Source organism: Morus notabilis, unplaced genomic scaffold (assembly GCF_000414095.1).
Source record: "Morus notabilis unplaced genomic scaffold, ASM41409v2 Scaffold1300, whole genome shotgun sequence".
In the NCBI taxonomy this organism is placed as follows: domain Eukaryota; kingdom Viridiplantae; phylum Streptophyta; class Magnoliopsida; order Rosales; family Moraceae; genus Morus; species Morus notabilis.
Window position 1 is genome coordinate 234,161 of NW_010362109.1, and position 19,114 is coordinate 253,274.

General features: G+C 38.1%; 2 protein-coding genes across 2 annotated transcripts; both read right to left on the reverse strand.

Annotated features, from left to right (window-relative positions):
- Positions 1–7,842: 7,842 nt before the first annotated feature.
- LOC21394428 (UDP-glycosyltransferase 87A1) lies at positions 7,843–15,539 on the reverse strand. The gene is made up of 2 exons (XM_010101155.2): positions 14,801–15,539; positions 7,843–9,496 (listed from the first exon to the last, which is right to left on the reverse strand). The coding sequence occupies exons 1-2, from the start codon at positions 15,297–15,299 to the stop codon at positions 8,592–8,594; spliced, it is 1,404 nt and encodes a 467-aa protein (XP_010099457.2). The 5' UTR covers positions 15,300–15,539; the 3' UTR covers positions 7,843–8,591.
- A 471-nt stretch (positions 15,540–16,010) lies between these two features.
- Positions 16,011–18,071, reverse strand: LOC21394429 (UDP-glycosyltransferase 87A2). Its single transcript, XM_010101156.2, has 3 exons — positions 17,467–18,071; positions 16,619–16,826; positions 16,011–16,266 (listed from the first exon to the last, which is right to left on the reverse strand). Exons 1-2 carry the CDS (start codon positions 17,969–17,971, stop codon positions 16,639–16,641), a joined length of 693 nt encoding a protein of 230 aa, XP_010099458.1. The 5' UTR covers positions 17,972–18,071; the 3' UTR covers positions 16,011–16,266; positions 16,619–16,638.
- Between the last annotated feature and the right edge of the window lie 1,043 nt (positions 18,072–19,114).

The window sequence follows — 19,114 nt, forward strand, 5'->3', positions numbered from 1 at the left end:
AGAGCGTCGATTTGGCATATTATAGGCCCAGTGTTGATTTCTAGATCAAAAGTTATGGCCGTTTTCAATCACAGTTCTCCAATTTTTTCCCCCGAAACTGATCAAAACAACTGAATTTTGGCTGGAAAAATTGAGTTGGTGGGCTTCAGCCGGCCATTATTGTACATCTTGGAAAGAGCTTTGGTTTGGTGTATTATAGGCCGACTAACGATTTCTAGATCAAAAGTTATGATCGTTTTCAGTCACAGTTCTCCGATTTTTTTTTCTCTGAAAGTGATTAAAACAAGTAATGTTGGCCCGAAAAATTGAGTTGGTGGGCTATGCGCGGCCACGATTGTACAGCTCGAAAAGAGCTTCGATTTGGCATATTATAGGCCCAGTATTGATGTCTAGGTCAAAAGGTATGGTAGTTTTCAGTCAGAGTTCTCCGATTTCTTTTCCTACGAAATTGATGAAAACAAATAAATTTTGGCCCGAAAAATTGAGTTGGCGGGCTATGCCCGGCCACAATTGTACAGATAAAAAAGATCTTTGATTTGGCATATTATAGGCTCAGTAACTATTTCTAGATCAAAAGTTCTGCCTGTTTTCAGTCACAGTTCTCCGATTTTTTTTCGTCCGAAACTGATGCAAACAAGTGAATTTTGGCCAGAGAAATTGTGTCGGCGTGCTACGTCCCACCACGATTGTAGTGCTCAAAAAGTGTTTGGATTTGGTATATTATAGGACTAGTAACGATTTCTAGATCAAAAGCGATGGCCGTTTTCAGTCACAGTTCTCCGATTTTTTACCTCCGAAACTGATGAAAACAAGTGAATTTTGGCCCCAAAAATTGGGTCGGCGAGCTATACGCGGCCTTGATTGTAGAAATTGAAAAGAGTTTTAATTTGATATATTATTGGCCCAGTAACGATTTCTTGATCAAAAGTTATGGCCGTTTTCTGTGACAATTCTCTTATTTTTTTCCTCCGAAACTGATCAAAATAAGTGAATTTTGGCCCGAAAAATTGCGTGGGCGGGCTTCGGCCGGCCATGATTGTACATCTCAAAAAGAGCTTTAATGTGATATAATATAGGCCCAGTAACGTTTTCTAGATCAAAAGTTATGGTCGTTTTCAGTTACAGTTCTCCGATTTTTTTCCTCCGAAAGTGATGAAAACAAGTGAATTTTGGCCCGAAAAATTGAGTTGGCGGGCTATGCCCAACCACGATTGTACAGCTAGAGAAGAGCTTCGATTTGGCATATTATTGGCCCAGTAACTATTTCTAGATCCAACGTTATTGTCGTTTTCAGTCATAGTTCTCAGATTTTTTTTCCTTCGAAACTGATGAAAACAAGTGAATTTTGGCCCAACAAATTGGGTTGGCGGGCTGCGTGCCGCCACGATTGTAGAGCTCAAAAATAGTTTTGATTTGGTATATTATAGGCCCGGTAACGATTTCTAAATCAAAATTTATGGCCGTTTTCAGTCACAGTTCTCCGATTTTTTTCCTCCGAAACTAATGAAAACAAGTGAATTTTAGCCCGAAAAATTGGGTTGGCGGGCTACGACCTACCATGATTGTAGAGCTCCAAAAGTGCTTCAATTTGGTATGTTATAGGCACAGTAACAATTTCTACATCAAAAGTTAAGACCGTTTTCTGTAACAGTTCTCTGATTTTTTTCGACCAAAACTGATGAAAACAAGTGAATTTTAGCCCGAAAAATTGGGTTGGCGGGCTATGCCCTGCCATAATTGTAGAGCTCTAAAAAAGCTTCTACTCGGTATATTATAGGCACAGTAACGATTTCTAGATCAATAGTTATGGCCGTTTTCTGTCACAATTCTCTGATTTTTTTCCTTCGAAACTGATGAAAATAAGTGAATTTTTGCCAGAAAAACTGAGTTGGCGGGCTTCGGCAGGCCATGATTGTATATCTCGAAATGAGCTTTGATTTGGTATATTATATGCCTAGTAACTATTCCTAGATCAAAAGTTATTGCCGTTTTCAGTCATAGTTCTCCAATTTTTTTTCTTCCCAAACTGATGAAAGCAAGTGAATTTTGGCCCAGAAAATTGGGTTGGCGGGCTATGTGCCGCCACGATTGTAGAGCCTAAAAAAGTTTCGATTTGGTATATTATAGGCCCGGTAACGATTTTCAGATCAAAAGTTATGGCCGTCTTAAATCACAGTTCTTCGATTTTTTTCCTCCGAAACTAATTAAAACAAGTGAATTGTGGCCCAACAAATTAGGTTGGCAGGCTACGCTTGACCATGATTATAGAGCTCAAAAATAGCTTCAATTTGGTATGTTATCGGCCCAGTAACGATTTCTAGATCAAAAGTTATGGCCGTTTTTAATCACAGTTCTCTGATTTTTTTCCTCCGAAACTAATGAAAACAACTGAATTTTGGCCTGAAAAGTTGGGTTGGCGGCCTGTGCCCCGCATGATTGTAGAGCTCGAAAAGTGCTTCGACTAGGTATCTTATAGGCCTAGTAACAATTTCTAGATCAAAAGTTATGACCGTTTTCTGTCACAGTTCTATGATTTTTTTTGCTCCGAAACCGATGAAAGGACGTGAATGTTGGCCCAAAAAATTGAGTTGGCGGGCTACGGCCGGCCATGAATGTACATCTCGAAAAGAGCTTTGATTTGATATATTATAGGCCCAGTAACGATTTCTAGATCAAAAGTTATGGTCGTTTTCAGTCACAGTGCTCCGTTTTTTTTCCTCCGAAAGTGTTGTAAACAAGTGAATTTTAGCCCGGAAAATCGAGTTGGCGGGCTTCGGACGGCCATGATTGTACATTTCAAAAAGAGCTTTGATTTGGTATATTACAGGCCCAGTAACGATTTCTAGATAAAAAATTATGGTCGTTTTCAGTCACAGTTCTCTGATTTTTTTCCTCCGAAAGTGATGAAAAGAAGTGAATTTTGACCCGAAAAATTGAGTTGGCGGGCGATGCCCGACCAAGATTGTACTACTCGAAATGAGCTTCGATTTGGCATATTATAGGCACAGTATTGATTTCTAGATCAAATGTTATGGCCGATTTCTGTCACAGTTCTCCGATTTTTTTCCTCCGAAACTGATGAAAACAAGTGAATTTTGGCCTAAAAAATGGGTCAGCGGGCTACGTCCCGCCACGATTGTAGTGCTCAAAAAGAGTTTCAATTTCGTATATTATAGGCCCAGTTACAATTTCTAGATCAAAAGTTATGGTCGTTTTCAGTCATAGTTCTCTGATTTTTTTCGTCCGAAACTGATGAATACAAGTGAATTTTGGCCAAAAAATTTGAGTTGGCGGGGTATAGCCGGCCACGATTTTACAGCTGGAAAAGAGCTTCGATTTGGCATATTATAGGCCCAGTATGGATTTCTAGATCAAAAGTTATGGCCTTTTTCAGTCACAGTTCTCCGATTTTTTTTCCTCTGAAACTGATGAAAACAAGTGAATTTTGGCCCAAAAAATTCGGTCGGCATGCTATGTCCCGCCACGATTGTATAGCTCAAAAAGAGTTTTGATTTGGTATATTACTGGCTCAGTAACGATTTCTAGATCAAAAGTTATCGCCGTTTTCAGTCACAGTTCTCCGATTTTTTTCCTCCGAAACTTATGAAAACAAGTGAATTTTGGCCCGAAAAATTGAGTTGCTGGGCTTCGGACGGCCATTCTTATACATCTAGAAAAGAGCTTTTGTTTGGTGTATTATAGGCCGAGTAACGATTTCTATATCAAAAGTTATAGTCGTTTTTAGTCATAGTTCTCTGATTGTTTTTCCTCCGAAGTGGTGAAAACAAGTGAATTTTGTCCCGAAAAATTGCGTTGGTGGGCTATGCCCGGCCATGATTGTACAACTCGAAAAGAGCTTCGATTTGGCATGTTATAGGCCCAGTATTGATTTCTATATGAAAAGTTATGGCCGTTTTCAGTCACAGTTCTCCGATTTTTTTTCCTCCGAAACTGATAAAACAAGTGAATTTTGGCACGAAAAATTGAGTTGGCGGGCTATGCCCGGCCACGATTGTACAGATCAAAAAGATCCTTGATTTGGCATATTATAGAACCAGTAACTATTTCTAGATCAAAAGTTATGACCGTTTTCAGTCACAGTTCTCAGATTTTTTTCCTCCGAAACTGATGAAAACAAGTGAATTTTAGCCCAAAAAAATGGGTCAGTGGGATACGTCCCGCCACGATTGTAGAGCTCAAAAAGAGTTTCAATATGGTATATTATAGGCCCAGTAACGATTTTTAGATCAAAAGTTATGGTCGTTTTCAGTCAAAGTTTTCTGCTTTTTTTCGTCCAAAACTGATGAAAACAAGTGAATTTTAGCCCAAAAAATTGAGTTGGTGGGCTTCGGACGGCCATTCTTGTACATCTCAAAAAGAGCTTTGGTTTGGTGTATAATAGGCTGAGTAACGATTTCTAGATCAAAAGTTATGGCCGTTTTTAGTCATATTTCTCCGATTTTTTTTCCTTCGAAAGTGATGAAAACAAGTGAATTTTAGCCCAAAAAATTCGGTCGGCATGCTATGTCCCGCCACGATTGTAGAGCTCAAAAAGAGTTTTGATTTGGTATACTACATGCCCAGTAACAATTTCTAGATCAAAATTTATGACCGTTTTCAGTCACAGTTCTCCGATTTTTTTCCTCCAAAACTGATGAAAACAAGTAAGTTTTGGCCCGAAAAATTGGGTTGGCAAGCTATTCCCGGCCATGATTGTAGAGATTGAAAAGAGCTTCGATTTGGTATGTTATAGGCCCAGTAACAATTTCTAGATCAAAATTTATGACCGTTTTCAGTCACAGTTCTCCGATTTTTTTCCTCCGAAACTGATGAAAACAAGTGAAGTTTAGCCCAAAAAAATGGGTCAGTGGGATACGTCCCGCCACGATTGTAGAGCTCAAAAAGAGTTTTGATTCTCCAATTTTTTTCCTCCGAAACTGATGAAAACAAGTGAAGTTTAGCCCAAAAAAATGGGTCAGTGGGATACGTCCCGCCACGATTGTAGAGCTCAAAAAGAGTTTTGATTCTCCAATTTTTTTCCTCCGAAACTGATGAAAACAAGTGAAGTTTAGCCCAAAAAAATGGGTCAGTGGGATACGTCCCGCCACGATTGTAGAGCTCAAAAAGAGTTTTGATTCTCCAATTTTTTTCCTCCGAAACTGATGAAAACAAGTGAAGTTTAGCCCAAAAAAATGGGTCAGTGGGATACGTCCCGCCACGATTGTAGAGCTCAAAAAGAGTTTTGATTTGGTATACTACATGCCCAGTAACAATTTCTAGATCAAAATTTATGACCGTTTTCAGTCACAGTTCTCCGATTTTTTTCCTCCAAAACTGATGAAAACAAGTAAATTTTGGCCCGAAAAATTGGGTTGGCAAGCTATTCCCGGCCATGATTGTAGAGATTGAAAAGAGCTTCGATTTGGTATATTATAGGCCCAGTAACAATTTCTAGATTAAAAGTTATGGCCGTTTTCTGTCACAGTTCTCCGATTTTTTTCCTCCGAAACTGATGAAAACAAGTGAACTTTGGCCTGAAAAATTGAGTTGGCGGGCTTCGCCCGGCCATGATTGTACATCTCAAAAAGAGGTTTGATTTGATATATTATAGGCCCAGTAACGATTTCTAGATCAAAACTTATGGTCGTTTTCAGTTACAGTTCTCTGATTTTTTTCCTCCGAAACTGATGAAAATAAGTGAATTTTGGCCCAAAAAATGGGTCGGCGGGTTACGTGTTGCCACGATTGTAGAGCTCAAAAAGTGTTTCGATTTGGTATATTATAGGCCCGGTGACGATTTCTAGATCAAAAGTTATGGCCGTTTTCAGTCACAGTTCTCCGATTTTTTTCCTCCGAAACTAATGAAAACAAGTGAATTTTGGCCCGAAAAATTGGGTTCGTGGGCTATGCCCTGCCATAATTGTAGAGCTCGAAAAAAGCTTCGACTTGGTATATTATATGCCCTGTAACGATTTCTAGATCAAAAGTTATGACCGTTTTCTGTCACAGTTCTCCAATTTTTTCCCTCCGAAATTGATGAAAAGCAGTGAATTTTGGCCCGAAAAATTGAGTTGACAGGCTTCGGCTGGCCAGTATTGTACATCTCGAAAAGAGCTTTGATTTGGTATATTATTTGCCCAGTAACGATTTCTAGATCAAAAGTTATGGTCATTTTAAGTGACAGTTCTCCGATTTTTTTTCCTCGGAAAGTGATGTAGACAAGTGAATTTGGGCCCGAAAAATTGAGTTGTTGGGATATGCCCGGCCACGATTGTGCAGCTCGAAAAGAGCTACGATTTGGTATGTTATACTCCCAGTAACGACTTCTAGATTCAAAGTTATGGCCGTTTTCTGTCACAGTTCTCGATTTTTTCCTCCAAAACTGATGAAAACAAGTGAATTTGCTCCCAAAAAATTGAGTTGGTGGGCTTCCGCCGGCCATGATTGTACATCTCAAAAAGAGTTTTGATTTGGTATATTATAAGCCCAGTAACGATTTCTAGATCAAAAGTTATGGTCGTTTTCAGTTACAGTTCTCCGATATTCTTTCCTCCAAAAGTGATGAAAAGAAGTGAATTTTGGCCCGAGAAATTGAGTTGGCGGGCTATGCCCAGCCACGATTGTACAGCTCGAAAAGAGCTGCGATTTGGCACATTATAGGCCCAGTATGGATTTCTAGATCAAAAGTTATGGCCGTTTTCAGTCACAGTTCTCCGATTTTTTTTTCTCCGAAACTGATGAAAATAATTGAATTTTGGCTCGAAAAATTGAGTTGGCAGGCTATGCCCGGTCATGATTGTAAAGCTCGAAAAGAGCTTCGATTTGGTATATTAAAGGCCCAGTAACGATTTCTAGATAAAAAGTTATGGCCGTTTTCAGTCACAGTTCTCCGATTTTTTTTTCTCCGAAACTGATGAAAATAATTGAATTTTGGCTCGAAAAATTGAGTTGGCAGGCTATGCCCGGTCATGATTGTACAGCTCGAAAAGAGCTTCGATTTGGTATATTAAAGGCCCAGTAACGATTTCTAGATAAAAAGTTATGGCCGTTTTCAGTCACAGTTCTCTGATTTTTTTTCCTTCGAAACTGATGAAAACAAGTGAATTTTGGCCCAAAAAATTGGGTTGGCGGGCTACGAACTGACATGATTGTAGAGCTCAAAAAGAGCTTCAATTTGGTATATTATAGGCCCAATAACGATTTCTAGATCAAAGTTATTGCCGTTTTCAGTCACAGTTCTCCGATTTTTTTCCTCTGAAACTGATGAAAATAAGTGAATTTTGGCCTGAAAAATTAGATTAACAGGCTATGCTCTACCATGATTGTAGAGCTCGAAAAGAGCAACGGATAAACAAGGATGATGCGCATTAACAACACATAAGCAGCAGTCATCATAAAGCAATCAGTAAAAAAAAAAAAAACTCAAAGCAATTCTACATTTTAAATTCCTCTTCAATAACATCCCCGGCTGCACATTAGTAAAACTCCGGATTAATGAATTTTCCCATTCGTGATGAAACCATCTTCATGAGAAATTAGCCTTAAATTGCTTTTTTTTTTTTTTTTTTTTGCGAGGATAGGGGGGAAATACTATAAACACAAATCCAAACTCAGTCCAAACATAGATCAAACTATAAACGAAAAACATAAATCCAAACCATAAACACAGATCAAATCATCAACACGAGGGAAATAAAAATCACAAACATAGATCAAATCATCAAAATGAAGAAAAAAAAAAAAAAAAAAAAACAGAAAATGGAGGGGAGAAATATCTGAAACCGAGTTTAGATTTTGAAATCTGACTTTCCGAATGCCGAATTTGACGAAGAAATGAGAAGAACAAGACTTCACGAAGGCTGATTTGACGAAGAAATGAGAAGAATACGACTTCCCAAAGGCCGAATCTGATGGAGAGATGACGAGAGTCCAGAGAGAATAGGGCGGAGATGAAAGAAGAAGAAGAAGCAAGGCCGCAAGGGTGGGTGACTTCTGAGAGAAAGAGAGGGTCACGGTAGTGAAGAGAAGGAGCGGCGGTGGAGAGAAAACCTAGCTTGAACGGGGAGTGAAAAAATGAGAGAAGTAAAGGCAGTGTGGAGTGAAATAATGAGAGGAGAAGAAGAAAAAAAATATATTATTAGCCTTTTTTCTCTTATAGGCAGCGTGGAGTGAAAATATGACTTAGGCATTTAGTTGAAAAATATGTCTGAGAAGGCATTAGTTGGTCTCAAACGATCCCACTTTTGCAACGGCACCAAGACTAATCTTCTGAAGATCCAAGTACATAAACTTCCTCACTAATCCTGCAATTACTTCCTCTCTTTATATCTATCATTTATTTACCTGGGTGTTGATCCTTCATCTAATCTTCCAATCCTCCACAATTACCTTAACGTTTCGGTCATGATCCATAGTAATGGGAAAAGCAAGAACAGAAGACTGGCAGAAAACACCTTTTTCAAACAGAATACCACTCACAGAAGAATGATACAAAACTCTGTAATAGCTAGTAGGCTAACTGATTGTCATAGTATTACACGAACCGAAATGAAACGAAACGAACATAGCTACGGCAAAATCAATTTATTCTGCTACTGGCTTACTGGCCTTGTGTTACATATATTTCTGATAAAAGCATCCAGGTTTTCGTCAGATGATCCGCCTTTTGCAATGGCTCGTTGACACACATCTCTCAGTTCTCTAGCTCTCTTCCTCATTTCTTTCCCCTCACTGCTTTCATGGTCCATAAACCTCTTCACAAGCTTAGTAATTTCTTCTCTTTTCATCAGATTTTCATTTCCCGTATCTCTCTCAACCCTCCACCCAATCTTCCAATCTTCGACAATTTGTCTGCTATTGGGAAATTGGTCTAAAAACAAAGGGAAAGTAAGCATTGGAACACCTCCGAAAACAGCTTCCAAAAGGGAGTTCCATCCGCAATGAGTCCAAAATCCCCCTACAGAAGAATGACACAACACCTTTAACTGGTCACACCATGGCACTACCAACCCCAGATCACCACAAATCTCCTTCAACCGAGAGGCTTCTGATCGAGCCACCCACAAGAATCTAACACCGCTATCGCACAGCCCGTAAGCAATTTCGTCCATTTGGGCACTCGAGACCGAAAGAAAACTTCCCAGTGAGATGTACAACACAGACCCTGATGGTTGGGAATTCAGCCATTGAAAATAGTCGTGTTCTTCTCTACTAGTAGAGCTTGAAGAGTTGTGTTGATCAAGTTCTAAGTAAGGTATGGCGGGGCCAATGGGGTAGACAGGAAAAGGGAATTGTGTGCGTAGTGAATCCATAGCTCGGGGTTCAAACTCGTAGAATGAAGTCAACAGAAGATATTGAGCTTTTGACACCTTTGAAATGCATTCCAAGGCAAGTTTCAGGACTCTTTTGTCAGTTTTCTGAATGACTGTTTGAAGGTCTGCTACATGCCCGGTTGAAAGTCCTGGTACGTGTTCCAATTGCTTGTCATCACTACCCTCTATAACACAAAGGCAGACATCTATCAATTGCCTTGTCAAAAAAAAAAAAAAAAAAAAAAAAAAAAAAAAAAAAAAAACCTTTTTTTAAAAAAACCGTTTGTAATTTTATTCGAGTGTTATCATATTTAGACATACCTAGAAATAACAATATTATGTCATTCAACGTTAAGAACTTGTATCAATAAATTTTAGGCAGTATAGTTAGGTGGTTAGTTAGTTTAGAGTTTGTTGTTCTGTTTCTAGATTCTGTTAGTGCTTAGCTGCACAAATGTAAGTTATAACCGCTTTCTTACATCAGTATATATACATGTAAATGTATGCTGATCATTTTTAATTCAGAGTGAAAATTCATTCATTTGCTCCTCTGTTTCCGGCTCTTCCACTTTCTGTTTTTCTCTTGTAATATGGTATCAGAGCTATTTGTTGAAGCTGTTGATTTTTTTGTCTCAATTTGATTTGTTTCTTCGATTTTTTTTTTCTGTTCGTTGTGATTTCTTTCTTTTGTTGGATCTCATGGAGGATTCTCATTCTGGATCTAGTACTCCAGCGGTGTCAGTTGTCAAGACCGCCATTGATGATCTCTCGAGTCCCTATTTTCTTCATCATTCTGATAGCCCTGGACTTGTTCTTGTTTCGCAGAACTTGACAGGTGACAACTATGCTTCCTAGAGTCGAGCAATCGTCATTGCTCTGTCTGTGAAAAACAAGCTTGGATTCGTTGACGGATCGATTTCGAAACCTAACGGTAATGATCTGATTCTTCTCAATTCTTGGATTAGGAACAAATGGTGATTTCGTGGATTTTGAATTCGGTATCGAAAGAAATTTCTGCCAGTATAATCTTTTTTGAATCTGCTTATGATATTTGGATTGATCTTAAGGATCGATTCCAACAAAGTAACGGACCTAGGATTTTTCAACTTCGTCGTGAACTGATTAATCACAATCAGAATCAAAATTATGTTGCTGTTTATTTCACCAAGCTCAAAGCGTTGTGGGAGGAATTGAGTAATTTCCGTCCTAAGTGCACTTGTGGAAAATGCACTTGTGGTGGAATCAAGGAATTAACTTCCTATTTTCAAATGGAATATGTTATGTCTTTTCTCATGGGATTGAATGACTCCTTTTCTCAAGTTCGTGGTCAGTTGTTGCTACTGGATCCCATCCCGCCCATAAACAAAGTGTTTTCCCTTATTCCTCAAGAGGAACATCAATTGACAGTTAGCAATCAAGTCACTTATGGGACTTTTGATCCTGTTAATAATTTGGCCTTTGTTGTTCGTAATGATGTTGGTAAGAAATCCAGTGGAGAGGCATGTCCTTCTGGTGGAAACTGCAATTCAAAGAAGGAAAGGCCATTCTGTAATCATTGCAACTTCCATGGACATACTGTTGATAGGTGTTACAAGCTTCATGGCTATCCTCCTGGATACAAGCAGAAACAAAAAGGCCAAAATGTGTTAGTTAATTAGGTTTCTAACAGGTCTCTTTCCGAAGATCAGAGTACTGGAGACGTTGGGGGTTTCATCAAGACCTTGAACAACAACCAATATCAACAACTGATGAGCATGCTTTCCTCTCACTTGGCTTCTTCAGTTACAACCTCAAACAGCAAGATGATTCCTCAAATTCACATTTGGCAGGTATATGCTTTTCTGTCTCTTTGGATTCTTCTCTTTCTTCTGAACACATTTGGATTGTTGATTCCAGAGCTTCCAAGCACATTTGTTTCAATGCAAATGCTTTTCTTTCTATGAGGCCTATAAGAAATGCATGGGTTACTCTGCCCAATAATGCTAGTTTTCCTGTTAGTCTTTGTGGAGATGTGAGACTAAGTTCACAAATGGTTCTCAAGGATGTTTTGTTTGTTCCCCAATTCAAATTTAATTTGATCTCCGTGAGTGCTCTAAGTGCTGCTTCTCAGCTTACTATTGAGTTTTTACCTGATCACTTCAAGGTTCAGGATCTTATCAGCCGGAGGATGATTGGCAAGGGTGATAGAGTTGCAGACTTATATGTGTTCTTGACAGGTTCACTAGCAGATTCTTTGCAAAACACTTTTGCCATAAGTGTAAATAATGTTTCATTTCATACTTGGCATCGTCGATTGGACCATTTATCTTCCAAAGTACTAGGTGTTTTGAAAAACACTTTACATTTTCTTGATCTATTTTGTAATAATAATGATCCCTACTACATATGTCCATTGGCAAAGCATCGGAGATTGCCTTTTGTTTCTCACAATCATAAATCTCAATTTCCTTTTGATCTTATACACTGTGATATATGGGGCCCTTGTCATTTGAGTGCTCGGTTTGGTCATAGATTCTTTCTCACTCTTGTTGATGACTGTACCAGATTTACATGGGTGTTTCTTCTTAAACACAAGTATGATGCAGCAAAGATCTTACCTCATTTTTTTAATGTGATTCTCACTCAGTTTAGCAGCAGAATAAAGGCATTTCATATGATAATGCTGAGTTAGATTTCTCTGAATTTTTCTCTGACAGGGGTGTTTTACATCAATTTTCATGTGTTGATAGACCTCAACAAAATGCTGTTGTGGAGCGTAAACATCAGCATCTTTTGAATGTTGCACGAGCATTGTATTTCCAGTCAAGAGTTCCAATTTCCTTTTGGAGTGAATGTGTTCTTACAGTGGCATTTCTTATAAATAGGACCCCTTCTCATTTTCTTGGCAACAAATCTCCTTTTGAACTGCTTTATAAAACTATTGTGGACTACTTGTCACTTCGACTTTTTAGTTGTTTGGCTTTTGCCTCAACTCTGCCAGCTCACAAAACCAAGTTTGATCCTCGAGCTAGGATTTGTGTTTTCTTGGGTTATCCAACAGGCATGAAAGGATACAAGTTATATGATGTGACGACAAAACAGTTTTTTATATCTCGAGATGTTGTGTTCCATGAGGATATCTTTCCATTTCATACTGTTGTTCATGCAGATTCCTCGGTGGATCCATTTGCTGATCTTGTCTTGCCTTCTCCATCTCTTACTTTTATCCCACCTCCATTTCAACCTCAAACAGCTTCTCCACCATCTCCCTTACCAGAACATGGTTCTACACCAGCCATAATTCCTCTTAGACGTTCTTCTAGGGCCACTCATCCCCCTTCTTATCTTTGCGGCTTTCACTGCAGTTTAATTTCTCTTCAGTCTTCTCCTTAACCCACACCATTATATCCTATATCTCACTACATTTCCTATGATTCTCTCTCATCTTCCCACAAGCATTTTGTTTTAAATGTCTCTTCCCAATTTGAACCCCAGTTTTTCCACCAAGCAGTCAAGTTCCCACATTGGCAAGAGGCTATGAAGGAAGAGTTATCTGCCATGGAACTTAACAGGACGTGGTCTCTTGTTCCTTTGCCTGCTGGAAAACACACCATTGGATGCAAATGGGTGTACAAAATAAAGTACAAAGCTGATGGTTCAATTGAGCGTTATATAGCTCGCTTGGTTGCTAAGGGCTATACACAACAAGAAGGTGTAGATTTCACTGAGACTTTTTCCCCGGTTGCCAAGTTGGTTACTGTCAAAGTTTTGCTTGCTCTAGCTGCAAGTCATGATTGGCATTTAGTGCAGTTAGATGTGAATAATGCCTTTTTAAATGGGGACTTATTTGAAGAAGTCTACATGGATCTTCCTCTTAGGTATCAACGTCAAGGAATGGTGGTTAACCAAGAGCATAAGCTTGTGTGCAAGCTTCATAAGTCAATTTACGGCCTTAAACAAGCATCAAGGCAATGGTACTCGAAGTTTTCCAATGCCTTGATCAAGTTTGGTTTCACTCAGTCAAAATCAAATTATTCTCTTTTTGTTAAAGGCTCGGGATCCAATTTTGTAGTCCTATTGGTTTACTTCGATGACATCATTATTACTGGTCCGTCTCATACTGCAATTACCTCTCTCAAAGAGTTTTTGCACACTCAGTTCAAACTTAAGGATCTTGGTCCTTGAAGTACTTTCTTGGCCTTGAAATTGCTCGAGCTTCCAAGGGTATTGCACTTTCTCAAAGCCACTACACTTAGCAACTACTTGAAGACACGGGGTTCTTGGCCTCCAAGCCTGCGACTGTTCCAATGGATCCTAAGTTTCAGCTTAATGCTATTGATGGGGATCTTTTATCGGATCCTTCTTAGTATAGGCGTCTCATTGGCCGTTTATTATATCTTACTCTTTCACGACCTAACATTACCTTTGTTGTGCAAAAACTCAGCCAGTTTTTGTCCAAACCACGGGTTCCTCATTTGCAAGCTACTCATCATCTTGAGGTATCTTAAGAATAAACTTGGACAGGGTTTGTTCTTTTCTTCTTCCTCTTCTATGCAGCTAAAGGCTTTTTCTGATGCTAATTGGGCGTCTTGTCCTGACTCCCGCAAATCTATTACTGGATTTTGTGTTTTTCTTGGCAATTCTTTAAACTCTTGAAAAGCCAAAAAGCAAACTACAATTGCTCGGTCCTCTGCAGAGACTGAATATCGCGTCTTGGCTGCTGTCACCAGTGAAGTTGTTTGGATTCAACAGCTCCTTGCCACTTTCAATTTTCCTACCTTTGCTCAAACTCTTTTGTTTTGTGACAATCAGGTTGCTATTCATATTGCATCCAATCCTATCTTCCACGAGCGAACCAAGCATATTGAGATCAATTGTCATTTCGTGCGGGATAAAGTTGCTGCTAGCACAATCAAACTTATGCCCATATGTTCTCAACATCAGCTTGCAGATCTCTTCACTAAGGCTTTGCCTGCTCCTTCGTTGTTTTCTTTACTATCCAAGATGGCTGTTAAGGATATTCACAGTCCATCTTGAGGGGGCGTTTTAGGCAGTACAGTTAGGCGGTTAGTTAATTTAGAGTTTGTTGTTCTGTTTCTAAATTCTGTTAGTGCTTAGCTGCACAAATGTAAGTTATAACCGCTTTCTTACATCAATATAAATACATGTAAATGTATGCTGATCATTTTTAATTCAGAGTGAAAATTCATTCATTTGCACCTCTGTTTTCGTCTCTTCCACTTTCTGTTTTTCTCTTGTAATAATAAACATTAGCATTACCCTTCCATTTCCAATACATAATTGAAACAAGAGTTTTATTACATAAAGAAAGAAAGAAAGAAAGAAATATATCAATTTTGGTAGACCTAGAGGGATTACAATTAAGATCCCAACATTATCAATTTAATAAAAAAATAAAGTTAGGGCGAACATTATCAACGTTTTCATAATTATGTTTTAAAAGAAAAGAAAAATGGATTATATCCGCAGTAGAACAGTGATTTACTTACCCACCAAAAGACGAGGCGGCAGATTATTGTTATCCTCTGCGAAGAGATTAAAACAGTGCAACATGGCGAAAAACGACGCCGTCATGGTCCAAAACAAAGCCACGGGAATATTCCTCCGCTTTCCGACATTGACGCTCCAGAGCAGCTCTATGTCAGCCACGATGGCGTTGATCGGCGCTTGGAGCCGATCAAGTAGCTTCTCTACAGAAGCTTCCATCTTGGTCATGACGGCTTCGTAGAACGCCGGGAAGTCAACGGCTTTTAGCCGCTCCGGAGGGGCGGCGTTAGCCACGGCGGCGAAGCGGATGTTGTCCGGCTTGGCGTCGGAGCCGATGTAGCCGAGCCACTCTTCGGTGACTACGACGGTTACGAGGATGTCCGGTTTTCTTGAAGACAGAAACTTGCAGAGGTTCATCATTGGGTTGATGTGGCCTCGGCCGGGAAAAGGGATCGCCACCACGTGGCAGGCGGCTATTGGCTCGACGTTGGAGGGGTTCATGTTTTGTGAAAAAATGATGTTGTGTTGCTGTTTCTGAAAGATTTTGGGAGCGAAATTGGGATTGCAGAGATTGTTGATAGAAGAATTAGGAGAGAATTAAGGAATAGGGAAATAATCTAGGGAGTTCTTTTATTGAATTAGTGGTGCTCTGCAAAGTTACCTTCTCTCAACCCTTAGAATTAATTTTATAAATGATTGAGGCCTTGTTCAGCAGCCTTAAAAATTTAAAAAATAACAATTTTAATTTTAATTTTATTTAAGTTTATATTTTTTTAAATTTGAATTTAAGTTTGAATTTGAGTTTGGGATTAAAACTCAAGTTCAAATTTTCTTTTTAATTTGAGTTCAGAAACTCAAATTTAAATTAATAAATAATATTTTTTCTATTCTTAAAAATACTATAACTTTTTTATTTTAATCATAATTGAGATGATTTTTTTTCTATGCGTTAATAACGAAAAGATGAATAAAACTCACCTATATATCCTATTAAATTTTTTTATCACTATTGAGTTTTTATTAAAATACTATCTAAATATAAATTAAAATTTTGACTTACTCAAACACAAACTCAAAAAGATTTTTATCTCAAACCATAACTCAAATGTATACAATCAAATACAAACTCAAATTACAACTTCAACTCAACTCAAGTTATAACTTAAATTCAACTCAATAATTACACTCAAATCACACTTCAAAAAACTGGCCATGAATTATTAACTTATCTTTGATTCTGAATTGTTTAATCAATCATTAATAAAAGGGCACTTTTTGTTGGTATCGTGAATTCCTTACCCCTTCGTCACTTTAGAAATCGGCATTCAATCGCAAAGCTTGTAAAGAGAAAGGGAAGGATTTGACCAATTTTACTTGAAGGATGAAATATGCCACAATACATCTAGCGGCACACAATAGATTGTATGGGTCTTAGAAGGGTGTTGTAGAGCATCGAGCAGGACACGTTCTAAGAGAAGAAGAAAAAACATCCTTACGGTTGGACACAATGTATTAGAATGTCAATTATCATTAGTACCCACGATTCACGAGACACAACTGCGATTTTTTTTTTTTTTTTTTTTTTAAGAAAATTTATAGTGCACTGTCAAATTAGTATAACATGCTAAATTTAAGCATTTAAAAAAAAAAAAAAAAAAAAAAAAGAAAGAAAAGAAAAGACCATCTTCATATCTATGGACTAATATTCTAATAATACTAATAACTAATTATAAAAAAAATAAGAAAAGCAAGCTAATAACCTCTCCGCATCTAACGGAGAAGAAAAGCCAAATTAATGGAGAAGGAAAGTGGAACTTCACCGGAATAAAATCAGATCCATTTATAGGAAAAGAATATGTATGGACTTAATGTCAGGTGCGGTAGTCTTGTAGTGCGGACACTCAAACTTCGCATGATCGTCCTTCTTCGCGTTGCAGCTGTCGGTAGGGCCGGCTTTTCCGCCCCCGCGAGTCGTGGTAACAGTGGCGGCGATCTCCTTCGTTGTGTGCTTCTTCAGCTTGGCCTTACCTGTCATGGTTGAATCTCCGATAGTCAAAATTAGCATAGGGGTTTTTTTTGTTGGGGAATCAAACAGAGGGTGGGGAAGAGAAAAACGAGGAATAACCCAGAGAAGACTCAAAAATTTAAAACCAAAATTGAAGTCTCAATGCCGCGATTCGTGGTGAATATCCGATTGGAGTCCAAAGAGAAGAGGGGTAGGAATCTAGAAGCAGTATTGAGGCTCAGTTCAACACTGGGTTGGGCTTGCGCGGCGCCGGCAGATATGGAGGCGGCAGCTCTTGTTAGGGTTAGAGGTTGGATCAGACTAGAAGAAAGAAAGAAGTTAGTTTTTTATTTTTATTTAAAATGAAACAGGTTTTAGTTGGTTCTTGTGAGACATGAGAGTATTTTTGTATTTTCATCAAAAAAGAGATGTAACCGTTGCGTGAAAGATTTCGTTAAACATTTGACAAATTGAACCGAAATGATTTAATTACACTAATTTAATAATGTTAAAAATCATTTTATTAAAATTAAAAAAATAAGGATTAAATTATTATCCATTAAAGAAATTAAGGACTATTCGTGTCAAATATTATTATTTTTTTCCTTTTTGTAATTTTCCGAACAAGAAAATATATTATTTTTTCTATGGCTGTGTGCGTACCTCGGAAACATCGAGCTTGTATGAGATCAAAGTGACTAAACATAGAAAACATCAAAGCCGACGTGGTCCAAAGCGAGGCAACCGGGATGTTCCGGCGGTTAGCGGCGGGGACGGCCCAAAGAAGCTCCATGTCTGCAATGACAAGGCTCACAGGCGGTTCAATCTGGTCCAAAAGCTGTTCAAAGGGCGCTTCCATCTTTGTCATAACAGCCTCGTAGAAGCCAGGAAAGTCCTTTCCTCGAACCAGCTCAGACGGAAGAACATTTGGTATGGTTCTGAAGTGTATTTGGTAATTGGAAATAAATTTTGGATTGTGATATGCAATTATGCCTAGCCACTCTTCCGTGACAACAAAAGTCATAAAAAGATTATGATCTTTTTGGTTAGATAGTAGTAACTCGCAAAGGTTCATCATGGGGTTCACATGGCCCCTACCGGGATAAGGGACGGCTAGGACATGGCAAAGTGATCTGGTTTTTTGTTGCTCGAGCTTGGAAAGTTCCATTTTTTTTTCCTTGGCTTGAAATATTCTGATGGGTGTTCGCGGTAAATATATATATATATATATATATACACATTGGATGATGAATCATTGTCTTAAAAAAAATAAGAGGAGAAAATAAAATTTTGTACTGGTTCAATTTTGTGCTGGTAAAAAAAATAATAATAATAATAAAAGAAGGAGAATTAAAAAAAAACACACATTTTAAAATGTGGAGTAGTAGTAAAAAAACATGGTGCAGAACGTGGTGTAAAAACGTGGTGCAGAACGTGGTGCAAAACGTGATACAGAATGTAAAATTCTCTTATATAAAGAAAGTGAGTGCAGAAGAGAAAAAAAAAACTTTTGGGGGGAGAGCTTTTCATCTAGAGACGTGTGTGCAGAAAAAAAAAATTTCTGTGTGCAGATGCGTGTGCGCGTGAAAGAGAGAAAGAAAAAAAAAAGAAAGTGCAGGTGTGTGCAGGTGTGGAGAAACGTGAGAAGTGAAAGAAAAAAAAGGGTGCCGGTGTGTGTGGAAACGTGAGAAGAAAAGAGAAAAAAAAAAGGTGCGGTGCAGGTGACAGTGACGTGAGAGAAAAATATACATTTTAAGAAGTGTATCGTGGTATTTCAAAACAATAAGGTAAATACATATTTTGATATTTTGGTATTTTTCTACACTGACAGTTTTAATTTTTTGTGTTATTAAACATATACAGTGCATTTAAATCAAGTCCTATATACACTTTAAAATGTGGGATTGTGATTTGGTCCTTGAAGATTTCTTATTTGTAATACTCTTAATAAATTCATAATGCACTCATGGTGTGTAGTTTCTCGTTCTTATCACAATCCTATGATTATCACTAAGACTTGGATTTCTTTTTAGAGATCTATATAAGTCAAATGTGATTTCAAAAAATCAAAGATTAAAAGTTTTTCAAATTATTTATTATGATTGTTTTGAGTGCAATTCGAGTAAAAAATTCATACGAATTACACTTTAAAGATCGACATATGAAAAATTATGTGTATATGATATATATGAAAATATTCATATGAATCGCACTATACCCATCAAAAAATAATAAAAAAAAGGAAGATAAAAAAAAGGAACAAACGTCACCTTCAATTCCTTCACAGTGTATATATAAAGCTGTGGGTGTG